Genomic DNA, 14388 nt, shown 5'->3' on the forward strand with positions numbered 1-14388 from the left:
TTGATCAAACTGAATCGTAACAAAAATTTTTCAGATAATACTTTTTTATTATTACTTTTCATCTTGAAAAATAGATAAAATTACGATATGTTAAAAGTCAAAAAAACTATTGTGATCAAAAAATATATATTTATCAAGAAATATTTGATTTTTTATCAAGAATTAGCTTTTCTTTGCATTTTCGTGATATCTTTCATAGCTTTTCAAAAACTCTTGTTTTTGCGTAAAGAAAATGCTTTTCCTACAAAAAGAAGCATTTTTATTATAAAAATTTTAGAAGAGAATGTTTATTGAAGCAGACAAATTGGATAAATATGGAAGATAAAGAGGCTAGAAAACAACAATAAAAATAAAAATTGACAAAGAAACCACTCTTATTTCTATCAATTATTTGCTTTATGAAATGACGAATGATTTTTATAAAATACATAAATGCAATTTAAGAAATAAAAACTTTTGTGAAATGAAAATTGTGTGAACTTAAAAAAATATAATCACAAAAGAATAAAAAACATGAAGAAAAAGAGGACCAACATCAATATTTGAAGTAATCTTTTTTGTATCATTTGTTGATGATCGAACATATTGTTTTGCAGATTAGTTCTATTTGTATTTCTTTCAGAATCGACTGTTCCGTCATGCGATACAGTATCTGGTATCGTTATGTTTTGATTTTCTTCATTTTGAATGAAGTTAGTACGCGGGAAAGGTTCGGCTGGCTGCAAAGTTGGCATAAATCCACCAAACGGAAACATTGGAGGAACAAATCCAACTCCAGTTCCAAATTGGAAAGAAAAGCCTCCAGGAAATGCTCGAAAAGCATGATTGAATTGAGGAATTTGATGATGTGGTTGCGGAGGAGGAGATGGAGGTCGATGAGCAGCTGGTCGAGGTGGAATAGTTTTAGTTCTAATTTTGAAAATATAAATATTACCATAAAATAACAATATATATAAGTTTAAAAACTTTGGATCTGTTGACTCTTTTCCTCTGCCATATATCGGAATCACTTTTTCAGCATCGCAAGATGCATTGCAAACAGGGCAAGTTTTTCTGTTATTGAGCCACTTAAATCATAAAATTTTTGAAAGAAATAATATAAATTATAAAAGTAGTTAACATTCAAAAACAATCTTAAAGAATTATTCGCATACCTCGTGAAGACAACTCCAACAATATAAATGACCGCATTGCGTCAAAACAGGATCAGTCGGCTCATCAAAACAAATATTGCAAGTAAAGACGTTTGAATGTTCGTCAGATTGAGGTTCCTGCTCGTCTGAACTGCTTGAAGCAGCAGAAGACATTTTTGAAAAAAATTGGTTTTAAAACAAAAATATGGTAAATTGATCTTTTAAATGAATAAAAAATTAATCCTATATATAAAAAATTTCAATGAAGACATTTCAACATTTATTTTAAAATGAAAGAAGACACACTAACAAGAAACATAAAAAATCGATTTAAATTTAAAATAAATTATCAAATAAAAATTTGAAATAACTTAAAGAAAAACTACCACAATTATTCATCAATATTAAGCATCGTAATTATTTTCTTTGCGCGCCCAACAATTTGAGAAATGATGGGCTTATGGCGAGACAAAGAGGCATCCGAATAACTTGCAAATAGTGAATCCATTTCGGGTTTCTGATCTCTTTTAGTTGGAGCAAAAAATGGATGAGTTATCAGAAAAGATGGATAATCTGCTTTAAAAGGAGCACAAAATGATTTGCTCTGCTGTTCTGAAGTCAAAAGAAAAGGCTGCGAAAACGAGGCAGTCGACGCAGCGCTTTGGACAATTTCATTTCCGTCGAGTGTGATGAATGACTCTACACTGGGCGAAAACGAAGGAAAAGAAAAAGCAGATAGAGAAGAAGGGTCTGACAGAGGGAGAGGAGGCAGAGCTAGTTTTTTGTTCTCAGAAGCAGCTGACTCCTTCTCTGCTTTTGCTTTTTGGTATTCAAATGATTTTCTTGCGGTCTCCACACAGAAATACGGCTTGTCCCACCTGTGGACAATAGACATAACACCCTCAAGCAATCCAGGTGTATTACTAGCAATTCTTCTTCTTTCTGTCCATTTTCCGAAAATTTGTAGTTTTTTTGTGTTTTTAGATTGAATTGATTTGGATGTGGTTTGAGAAGGGGGTTGTTCTTGTTTTGTCGGATTGTCGGATTTTGGAAGATTTGAAGAAAAATCTGAACTTGTTGATGATTTCTGTTGAATGTTCGTAACATTATCATTTTCATCTTCTTTGTTGCTTTCTTCTTTCTCTTCTTTTCCATTCATCTTAAATTCAACTTTATCCATTTCTTCTTCTTCTTCCTCCTCCTCATCGTCATCGTCATCACCTTCGAGAAGAAGTGTCAAAAGAATCAGAATTTGAAGAAGAGAAGTGCTGTTTCCTGTCATCAGCCACTCCGGCAGAGACTCAAAGATGCCAAGATCAACAAGCATATCTCGATTGTCTGAATGAATACAGAATAATAATTATAAATCATAATAATAACAAAAATGAAAATATTGAAAAAAAAAGAATTTGAATGAACAAAAAAAGGTCAAAATTGAAAGAAAAAGTAACTTTTCAGCAAAAAAACAATAAAAATACTTAACAAAATACACCAACCTTCATTTTCAGCCAAGCAAATAAGCGAAACAACACATCCAATCGAAATATGTGTAGGCCCTTCTCTTATCTGCTCAATCAGCACCTCCGCCACCTCTCTTCCTTCTTCTCCAACAGGCATGTTCTTCCACTGCCGTGTCAATATCTTCGCACACTGCTTCGCAATCACATGCGAATATGCTGAGATGTAAAGAGGAGAGTCACACGAATGTACCTTCATCATCGACCGCACCAGCGACACCACAGGCGAATCCAGCGTCCCCTTCTTCTTCCACAGGGCCTTCAGCAGCTGTGGCGAGAACAGCTGGTTTTCTCCCTCTGAATCCTTCAGACTGTCCAAAAGGAGCTGAGAAAGAGATGCGCTGTCACACAGAAAGACAGCGCCGGGCTGCGGCAGCTCGTCCAACGCGACAAAAATCGGGTTGTTCACAAGCAGGAAAATGGAGTCGATGGAAGGGATGATCAGAGCAAGTGACGTTGTTGCCGAGAAAAAAGAGGATGTTGTGAGGGAAGTGGCATAGTGCTTTGCTAAGGTGAAGGCTGGGACGAGGCAATAGGCAGTTATCAGGGCAGAAAGCGAGCCAAAAAACACAGCAGAATCTTCTGCTTTCACAGGGAAGTCAAACAATTCCTGTTCAATTTGTATCTCTTTGTCCTTGTGCTTGTTCCACTCGGCTATTTGGGCTTCTTCTTTTTCTCTCATTTTTTGTTCTTCTTCAGTTTTTAATAAAACCAGCTGTTTCAGCTCCGACAGCATAAACTCCTTCATTTCGTCGTTTGCTGATCGATTTTCAGTGTTTGAATGAAAACTCGAAGTTGAACTGTCATTTTCTCCTTTCTGCATATCTTCTGCCTTCTTCTCATCAGAATCTCTGTTACCTCCTTCTTCTGCTTTTTCCTCTGAAGAAACTGAGTCTTTCTGTTTGAGTTCCTGTTGGATCAACATTTCCACTCTTTTTCTCTTTTCCTCGTCTTTTTCAATAGTGTCAATAAGCTTGTCTATCTCTTCATAGCTGTATTTCTCTGTAAATCTTCCTTTTCCCTCTTCTTCTTCTTCTTCTGCACCGCTACTAAAATGCACCTTTTCGCTGTTTAATTGACTGCTTTGCGGAACTTTGTGGAAGAATGTCACAAGCGAATGAAGCGAAAAGATGTCATCTTCTTCATTTTTTGATGATTTTGAAGAAAACAAAGTGGATGAGTCGGTCTGTGGAGTGCTTGAAATGCATGAGATGTCTGAAGAATCAGAGCGAAATGGAGAAGAAGTTGAAAAAGTTGATGTGCAAAATGAAGAAGAAGAAGAAGAAGAAGAAGAAGAAGAGATAGAAGAAGAAGAAGAAGATGATGATGATGATGATGAAGAACAAATTGCATCTTTCAAACAAACCCCATCTCTTTTCCCCGTTTTCCTATCTCTCTCCATTTTCTCCTTCTGCATCATCCGAAGAAACCGCCACACTTTCCACTTCCATTTCTTCTCTCTTCTTTCTGCCAGGCGCTGGCTGAAGAAAAGAACAACAAGCACAAATTGAGCGCAGTTCTGCTGCACCCGTCCTTCTGTCATTCTCAAAAGCGACGAAATTTCAGGGAGAAACGAGGCAGCCAGGCGGAAGTGATACAGCTCGCTTGTGTAAGAGAGAAGAGAGAAGAGCGGAGAAGATGAAGAAGAAACGTCATGGAATTGGAAGAATTTTGAAGGCTTGTGAGATTTGGAGATAGAAGAGGAATGATGTGAGTGTGGAGATGAAGATAAAGATGAAGAAGAAGAAGAAGAAGATGTTGATGATGATGATGATGATGATGATGATGATGATGAAGATGAAGAAGATGAAGAAGATGAAGAAGATGAAGAAGATGAAGAAGATGAAGAAGATGAAGAAGATGAAGAAGATGAAGAAGATGAAGAAGATTTGTGATTTGAAAACGAATTTTTGCTGTTGATTGAAAAAGCAGAAGAAGGAAACGTGCTAGTTGAAATGGATGGAGGTGGAGTTGTGTCAGACACAAAAGAAGGAAGATGAGGTGAAGAAGAAGAAGAAGACGATGATGATAAAGAAGAAGCATTAGAAGAAAAAGTCAAGTTTTCAGGACAGAACTTCGAAAGCCATTTCTTGCGAGCCGGAGAAAGAGCTGAATCATTTCTGAAATAAGATTTGATCATGTTCCCTTCTTCATCGATGGCTTCACTTGTAATCTCGTCATCATCAGTTACATCGTCATCGTATTCGTGTGAAAACAGCTCTCTCAGCTCAGCTTCTTCTTCGTCTTCTTCGTCTTCTGCTGGCATTTGCAGGCTAATCGCACTGTCTGTACTCAAAATGCCTTCTTCAAAGACAATCGGCTTCCATTCGTGTTTCTTTGAATTTTTGCTTTTTTTGATTTTTCTTGCTCTTATTTCATCACTTGTATCTTCCAATGATGAATCATACACTCCAATTTCTTCATCACAATCACCCATTATCACATCCTTCCTAATCTCCCTCTCCCTCTCTCTTTCCCTTTCCCTTTCCTTCCTCCTTCTCCTCCTCCTCCTCTCCTTCCTCCTCTTCTCCTTCTCCTCCCACTCGCTGAAGCTCCGCATGTTCTGCCACAGATCCAGCAGCGTAAACAGCAGCGCCACAAGCGTCCGTGTCTTCTTCACTGCCCTTTCATCTGAAAGCGATTTCTTCAGGTGCCGCAGCAGATGCGCCTCGCGGTGCTCACTCAGCGACTGGTCGAGGAAGACTGAGCGGGGGGCTGAGAGAGGAGAAGAAGGAGAAGAAGAAGGAGGAGAATGGGAAGGATCAGAAGAGGACGATGCAGAAACAGAAGAGGTTTCAGCTGAATTACTTGATAATGGAGTTTCTGTCAGAATATCCGAACAAGTCGAGGAAACAGACTCAGAAGCGCTAATTTGCTCTGTTAGTGAAGAATCCTGGCTGTGTGGAAAGAAATCATACAAACTGGAATCGAAGCTCCCGTTTCCTCTGATGGACGAGTCGAACTCTGGATTTCGACTGTAAAAATCAGCTCCTCCAAACAGACTCAGCCTGTCAACTTTGTTTTTCTGTCTATTTTCTCCTTCTTCACTGAGACAGCCAGCTGAATGCCTGCTGATCTTTTCCCCTTGTGGCTGAGCTTTTGTTTGTTTTCTGAGCCAATCTGCCTTTTTCTTGCCGTGTTCGCTCCATTTCTTTTTGAGCAGCTCGTTTTCCTGTTCGCCGCGCCCAGAGCCTGACGAACAGCGAGCGTCGTCGTCCTTCTTAAAGATCGCAATTGTCTGCGGGATGAACGTCTTCATGTTGAACAAAACGAAGTTGAACAGGAAAGACGGCGAAAGCAGAGGAATATGCGTTGGATTGCACCTTCCTTTCAGTCCTTCTTGTCCTTCCTCGCATTTCCCATCATCATCACCATCATCATCGCCATCGCTGCTGCCATCTCCGCTCTTTTTCGCTTTCTTGTCATCTTCTCCTTTGACCGAGCCGTCTTCAGAAACATTCATGCTTCCATTGTCTTTGCGGGTTGGTAGTCCTTCTTCGTTGCTCACAAGGAACAAAGCAGCCTGGCGCGGAATGTTCATGCCATCGTCCAGGTTGTATAAAGCAGATAACGTCTGGTCAGCTACAGACATATTCGAGTGCCTTTAATTCATACCGAATGTTTCGCATACAAAAAAAGAACAAAACAAAATAGATTGAAAAATAAGAAAAATTGAGAGCGACACACTGCAGAAGATGATAGACAAGAGGAAGCATCCCGCAGTCGATAAACATTTCCTTATTTGCTGTGGCAGAATGAAATTATTGTTAACTGTTGATTAAAAAAAGAAACCTTTCAACAAAGCACACTTTCACTTTGGACGAAATAAGCAATAGCTTCAGCAATTCCGTTCAATGGGCCAATTCCAAATGCCTCAGTGAGTAAAATATTTTTCAATTGAAAAAGAATAGGAGGAAAGTCTGCTGGTGCTGCAGTTCCTCTTACGAGAAGAAGCATCGTGCAAATTTCTAATAAGACAGTTGCCTTTTCTGAATGTGTAAAAATATTTTCAAATAGAAAATCCCAAAGTCCTGCTTCATAAAAATATTTTCTTATGCTCGTCATGACTCCATACAAAGAGTAACGGCAGGCTAATACAGCGATATTATACAACTCAGAAACAAGATAATGAAATATTGCTGAACGATAATAAGTGTTCAGCAAAGCTTTCTTAAAACTTCTCAATGCAATTTTTAAATCAAATGAGTTTAATGCGACTTGGCGACCAAAAGTTAATCGATTTGAAAGAAGAGTTGCAAGTTCGTGGTATTGTCTTGTCTGCGAGCCAAGCATTTCAATACACTCACAAAATAATTGAAGTCGAATACTGTTATCAAAAAGAAAGTCGTTTTCTTTAACCAGGACGTAAGCACATTCCATTGTGTTGATAACAACATTTCGAAAAGAAGATTGCAATAATGGAAATAGAAAGTTCAGAATGTTGTGCCGGTAAAAGGAATAAATGCTCGACTCTGAATTCTTAACTATATCACATAATTTTGAAACACCTTCGGCTTGATCTGAGGCTTTTTCTGATGTGATTAATTGAATAATTCTTGCTGTTGATAAATTCTGACAACTTTGAAATTGTTCATATAAAAAATCAGATTCTACAACAATAATAAAAATAGAAGCATTTTTAATAAACAAAATATTATCTATATCGAATGCATACGACAGCTGTAATACATATGTAGCAATTTTTGATGAATATAAATATATTTTGGGTATAAATCAAAAACTTTTGAGTGTTCTTCAACTATGCTATCAACTTATTTAATTCGCGAAATAAATTTTTTTTTAAGAGTCACTTATTATTTGACATGTGGCAAAATATTTTTTTTTCAGACTTTTGTTCCACACGTTATTCAGACATTGCATAGAATGCCGGACAAGATCGATTTCTCTGAAACTGCAAGAGGAATTATTTTGACAATTTTCCTCAAAATATATCTCATTGATATAAACTCAAATGATATTCAAAACTTTCAAAATAGCCTCATTTGTACTCTGAGAAAATTATTTCAAAAATCTCAGAGAAATAGGATTTTGAGTTTTAATGAGATTTTTGAAATAATTTTCTCAGAGCACAAATGAGGCTATTTTGAAAGTTTTGAATATCATTTGAGTTTGTATTAATGAGATATATTTTGAGGAAAATTGTCAAAATAATTCCTCTTGTAGTTTCAGAGAAATCGATCTTGTCCGGCATTTTATGCGATATCTGAACATTTAATTGTTTTCCATTCATTTCCATAATAATGATAAAAAATTTTTTGTCGGAATGAATATCAACAAATGAATTTTTTCGGCATATTAATTATAATTAATTATCCTGTGAAACTGATTCTGGACACAGGTCCTCCAAGTTCTCCACAATTTGAAAAACAAATTTGGGCGAAATATTATCTAGGTGACAGTCAAATCGCGTGAAATGATTAACGTAAGTTTTCCAATTTGTGGCTTCTAATGTTTTTAAAATTACAATTATTGAACGACTCTCACTCCTTATAGATCTTTATTTTTTAATATCTAAATAATTTTATAATGGGTTGGATCAACATGATGAATTGGTTGTTTCCATATCTTTGAATGGAAAACGAAAAACACAGTGCAACCTCGTATGTGCATGTTTATTTTTGATTGTTATTCGTATTCTGTTTGATATTTTTGGGAAAACATTTTGAACAAAGGAAACAGAAGAAAGGATCATTGTTTTTCTGATTTTGTTGGAGATAGGCATAAATAAATATTAACAGCAAACAAATGGTTTGTTCACTTTTCAAATATTTATATGGGTAATAATTTTTGAAAAGTCACATTTGTTTTATTTTCAAAAAAATCAAAAATTTCATATCTTGATCAAATTTCGGTTTCCATTCATGCAAATTCACAGGAATGTGTAAAATAGCATTGTCAAATTATAACCTCCGCTTTGGTGAATTTGCATGAATGGAAACCGAAATTTGATCAAGATATGAAATTTTTGATTTTTTTGAAAATAAAACAAATGTGACTTTTCAAAAATTATTACCCATATAAATATTTGAAAAGTGAACAAACCATTTGTTTGCTGTTAATATTTATTTATGCCTATCTCCAACAAAATCAGAAAAACAATGATCCTTTCTTCTGTTTCCTTTGTTCAAAATGTTTTCCCAAAAATATCAAACAGAATACGAATAACAATCAAAAATAAACATGCACATACGAGGTTGCACTGTGTTTTTCGTTTTCCATTCAAAGATATGGAAACAACCAATTCATCATGTTGATCCAACCCATTATAAAATTATTTAGATATTAAAAAATAAAGATCTATAAGGAGTGAGAGTCGTTCAATAATTGTAATTTTAAAAACATTAGAAGCCACAAATTGGAAAACTTACGTTAATCATTTCACGCGATTTGACTGTCACCTAGATAATATTTCGCCCATGTTTCATAGAAAACAGAATTGAATCAGTCAAGTCCTCATTCATAAAAAAATGTTATCTTTGGGAGATGAATTATCAATAACTTTTTATTTAGTTTTATTCTATTCAATTCAATGTTTTTTTTTCTGAGCCATTTTCCACTTTTACTGAAAAGAGAATTCTTTAGTAATTCGTCACAATTACGTCGTAATCATCTGAGTACATATAAATTGAAAAAGAAGAGGACACACCTTCAAACGTTTATTCTTTTTCGCTATTTCCTTCTGTTGTGTTGATTGAATTGCAAGAAGAATAAATAAAATTAAAGCTATTAGAATTATAAAAATTATTCTGGTTAGAATTATCAATAAGTGAATTCTCGTTCGAAAAACAAACCTGAGTCAAACCTGAGCAACTGTCAGAGCAGCGCGTGCTGGAAAATTAATCAGTGCAGTAACTTTCCTAATAGGCGGACACTTTCCAAACGGGCGGACAATAATTTTAATTGTGGTTCAAGGATTTTTTTTTTAAACTTCTTTTCTCATTTCACGTATTTTTTCAAATGGAAACACTTATTGATCGAAAAATCAATGGATAGAATAATTTTTTGAAAAATTTATTTATTGGATAAAAAATCTTCAACGATGGGTTGAATTTATTGAATCAAAGGGATAGATCATTTTTTGTGAGAGATGCTTGAAAAAAATTGTTTGACAATAAAGTGCACATCAGATGTGAACTTTCAAGCTGTTCAAAATAAGGTTATACAAATATTCAGTCCGAAAACAGCAGAAAATTGGTGATTATTTTTGAAATCATAACTTTTTTTGGAGTGTTTGTTTATATGAAAATTCATTATCCTGTGCAACATAATTTTCTTTCAACAATTAAATGTTTGTCAATCGCTTCAAAAGCCAAAATTTGACTTGAAATAAAAGAAGAGGCATCATTAAATAAATCTTTCACTTTTCAGTGTCCATTAATGAAGATTTTTCACATATAGTTAGTGTTAATAATTGTGGACACTTTCAACAACTGTGGACAGTCGCATTATCTCAACAACCGTTGATAATTGCTTTTTAACAATAAACCCAACAATTCCTTCAATGAATTTGAACAAAAACGAATTGTTTAAATTACCCATTTAATTCAAAAAAATGACTAAAAATTTATTTTTTCTTTTCGAAGAAACCGGGAGACTTTAATTTCTTTGGGTTTATCCGAAAATTAAAAATGTTTTTTTTCAAAATTCTGTAGAGCAAGTTGTTTCATTTTTGTTTGACTTATAAATTCATATTCATTGAGGGAATAATTGGGTTAATTATTAAAAAGCTACTGTCAATTGTGGTTGAGATAAATCCACTGTCCACAGTTATTGAAAGTGTCCACCATTATTAACACTAACAAGATATTCAAACCGAAATTTTTGTTGAAAAAATATGATTTCAAAAATAATCACACAAATGTTTACAGTGACATTGAAAGATCTTCACCAAAAGATAACTTTGATCTTGTGAAAATATTACATGCATCATTATTGATACACTCTCCGAAGAATTATTCTTGCAGAACTCTAGCATCGTTGACTCCAATGAAGAAAACTCGAGTTTACGAAATTTTGAATACACCTGTTTCACAAAAAATAAAGTTAGCTGAAAAACCACCTGCACTTGGAAAGGAAGAAGAGTTGGAATTAGTTCAATTGTGCATTCAAAATTGCAGTGAAGGAAATCCATTTACTCAAAGAACATTTTTGGATTACGTTTATCATCAATTCGAAAAAGATTTAACATTCAATTCCATCAGAGCATTTCTGAAAAGATATACGTCTTTGCTAAATGAACAAATTGCAGTTCCACTTGAAACGATAAGATATGAAATTCTGCAAGAGAAAGGAAATGAATACAAAAACGAATTAAAATCAAAATTAACAAATGTTCTGGTAGAATTAACATTTTGCAAGGATGAGACAGGCTGCCAGGAGTTTGTGGACACAAAGAAAAAAAAGTCATTTGCCCTATTGCAATTAAAAATGGTTCGGCAAGGTTTGAAGTTAATCGGGATAACAGATTAGTTTCACTGATAGGATGCGTCCCATTACTTGGTCATTCAGTTATTTTTATGTTATTGGTTAAAAGGCAGAATGTAGACGAAGACCTATTCACAAAAATGATTTTTGGAGTTGATCTGGAAATGAGATCTTCTCCAAAGGGCTATAGCACATCAATTGCATTCATTCATTGGCTTTGTGATTGCTTCATTCCTAACATTAACAATATCAAAAAAAATCAAGATGAAAAAACTTTATTAGTAGCAGATGGGCACAGCTCTCATACGTTTGAAGAAGCAAAAAACATATTAGTTCAAAATAATGTGGAGTTGCTTTCCATTCCAGCTCATTCTTCCCATTTATTGTCACCTTTGGATCTAACCACTTTTTCTTCATTCAAAAAAGAATAAAAACGATTAGCGGCTGAGTTACCACACACAACACTTTCAAAATATGTCGAGAACATCATTAGAAGTAATCAAGTTTCAACTGTACCTTATCAAAACAGAGCTGGATTATTGAGGGGAGGGATTTCAATGTTTGTTACAGATAGTTGCTATTTTTCAAAGCTTGATGAAGATCATATTGACAAGCAAATCTGCCAGATGAATATTGAAAAAATCGAAGATTACAACAACATTGAATTACCTTTGAAATTGTCAGGAACGAATTTTGATAATTGGGTTCTGGTGAATTCTGAATTATAGAAAATGAAACTGAAGAAAAAGCTGAAAAGATTGCGCTCAGATAATGATGATCTCATCGAATCGGGTTTAAAAAAAGGATGTTATTACTCGATTTTTTTTATTTCAAGAAGAAGGAAAACATTAATGACTTCAAAGAAATCGAATGAAAAAAATACAGACACATCATTGTCAAAGTAAGATAGAATAGATAATAAAGATATTTATGAAGACTTCGAAGATAAAGATGAATTATAATAGAGGAATGATTTTGAAGAGTCTGAAAAAGAAACATCGTCAGATGTATCGTTTGAAGGAGATCACACATTTGCAGCCCAAAAGGAAAATGAGAACAATTCAAAACATGAAAAAGTTGTTTCTATTTCCAGAACCAGAAGTTTGTGTGTCATGAAACATTCGAGTATTTACAATGAAAGTGATATTGAAACAGAAAATTCAACAGAAGAAAGTGTCTGAAAATAAAAGAAAAAGAAATGATAAAACAAATCTTGTTCTTTTTGGAACAATTCAAAAGAAAAAGAAAGTTTCATCATTTTTGAAAAGAATTGAAGAAAAAAGCTCATGACGAAAAGGTTCAGGGATCGTAACTTGGAATGGAGATATTAAAAAACAATTTCTTACCGAATAATTTATCTTCCGATCATGAAAGTGGTGAATTAATGTGTGTAATCATTTTTGTGTATGTTTTGTTTGAAGTGAGATGAATCTCTTTCTTTTTTTGTGTAGTTAATAAAATAAATATCGAAATATTTCAGGTTTGCATTCACTTAAAATGAAGAAAAATAATCTTTAGTCAATTTTTCTAATCTTTAAAATTAATTTCCGGTCTATTCACAATTCACATTCATTGTGTTCATTTTTTTTTTTTTTTGCAGAATTGAGATTGACTCTAATCCTTCAACTTCTTTCTCTTTCGGTGTCTAGTAGTTTTTTTTGTGGACAAGGTTTTTCTTTTCTTATCTTTCAAATAATGTTTTTCAAATTGCTTTTCTTTTATTATTCATTTAAAAATTTATTCAGATCATCATATGATAAGAAAAATTCATAACTTAAAATGAAGGAGAATTGCTTTCAATTTGGAAATGAATAATGAGTATATGCATTTTAAGTTTGAATATGTTTTTGAAGAAAGTTTATTCTATTTATTGCAACAGCCAATAACAACTGCGTAGTGTGGAAAATAACTCTTGAATCAATTTTTTTTTATTGTTTGATTATTCGTTGTCGTTTTTTAATTCTCAATCTTTTTAATAGAAACACTTGAAAAATTAAACAATGTGCTGTTTAAATGCTAGAACAGTTTATCGTTTACAACAAAAAATCTCTCAATAACAATAACTGATATGGAATGGTGAAATGAAAAAGCTTTAAATTTTTCTCCAAGAAATGTGAACCATTTCTTGCATTTCGTGAACACAGTTTTGAAGTAGAACTTCTATTAATCATTTTAATCTTCTTTTCAAATACTTTATGTCGCATCTTCTCTTCAATTTCAAGCCCACTTGCAGTTTGAATAAAAGAATTATGATTTTTTCTCTGAAAATAATGTTCTTTTTCTGAAATGAACGAGTTTGCTTTTTTTTATTTAATTTCAACGCATTTTGTTATTTTCATCATCATCTTCTTCTCTATATGTTCTATCTCTTATTTCTCTCCCGTGAATTCAACAGACAGAATAACTCCATAAGTCTCTGAAACTCTATCAATTAATCAACTAATTCACAATAAGAATATGACCGTTTTTAATACCAAAAAGTTTTTCCGTATTTCCTCAATGAATAGTTTGTTGTCTGGTTCAATTTCTGGCACGTGCAAATTTTTTTCTGAAATATTTTCTATTATTTAGTTTTTTTTGACATTTCTATGGTATTTATGATCCTGTCCCATTTCAGATGCAAAAACATTTCAAAGCATGCTGTAATCATTCGGAGGCGAATCTTCAATGCTTTATACAATCTTTCAGTACAATATCACATTCAATATCACAAATTAACATAGGAAGATTTTCATATTGACCAAAAGAAACCTTTCATTTTGTTTGGAGATTATTCTAGTGATCAAGACATTCATTCTTCTAAATTGGTGGGTTATTTATGTTACGATATAATTACCAAACAAGAGCGTGATTAGCAATTTGAGATTTTTATAAATAAGTATCAAACTTGCAAGATCTCTTCAAATCATGTAAATTAACATTTGATCATGTTAACTAGTGACTGTTCAATGTTCGGCTTCAGTTTAAAACTGTTGAATTTGTTTCAACAAAGCTCACAACAAGCGAAAAGTTTTATTTTTGTTATGAATTTATATATTATTACTTGTTTTTATTTTCATTTATTTGGTTTATTGATTTGAATAATTTCAATAATTGAAATAACTTTAATATTTTCATTTTCTTTAATTTTCACTCTCATTCCTCGATTTTTTGTTTTTTTTCAGTTGTTTTTTGTTTTTGACATGTTTTTTCAGAAATATCGAAATTTTTTATCTGTTTTCACACAACATATGTAAATAAAGCAAGAGAGAAATAAATGCACTATTATTCCATTTTTTTTATTTATTAACAGT

The 14388-nt window shown here is 33.4% G+C and overlaps 1 protein-coding gene across 1 annotated transcript; it reads right to left on the reverse strand.

The window, feature by feature from the left end:
• Positions 1-1335: 1335 nt before the first annotated feature.
• Positions 1336-7341, reverse strand: MONOS_14924 (uncharacterized protein; the record flags this gene model as incomplete). Its single annotated transcript, XM_067867764.1, has 6 exons — positions 1336-2471; positions 2630-6252; positions 6338-6395; positions 6460-6639; positions 7159-7260; positions 7326-7341. 6 exons carry the CDS (start codon positions 7339-7341, stop codon positions 1525-1527), a joined length of 4926 nt encoding a protein of 1641 aa, XP_067731193.1. The 3' UTR covers positions 1336-1524.
• Between the last annotated feature and the right edge of the window lie 7047 nt (positions 7342-14388).

Source organism: Monocercomonoides exilis, assembly GCF_001643675.1.
Source record: "Monocercomonoides exilis strain PA203 chromosome Unknown scaffold12-1864167, whole genome shotgun sequence".
Lineage (NCBI taxonomy): Eukaryota > Preaxostyla > Oxymonadida > Polymastigidae > Monocercomonoides > Monocercomonoides exilis.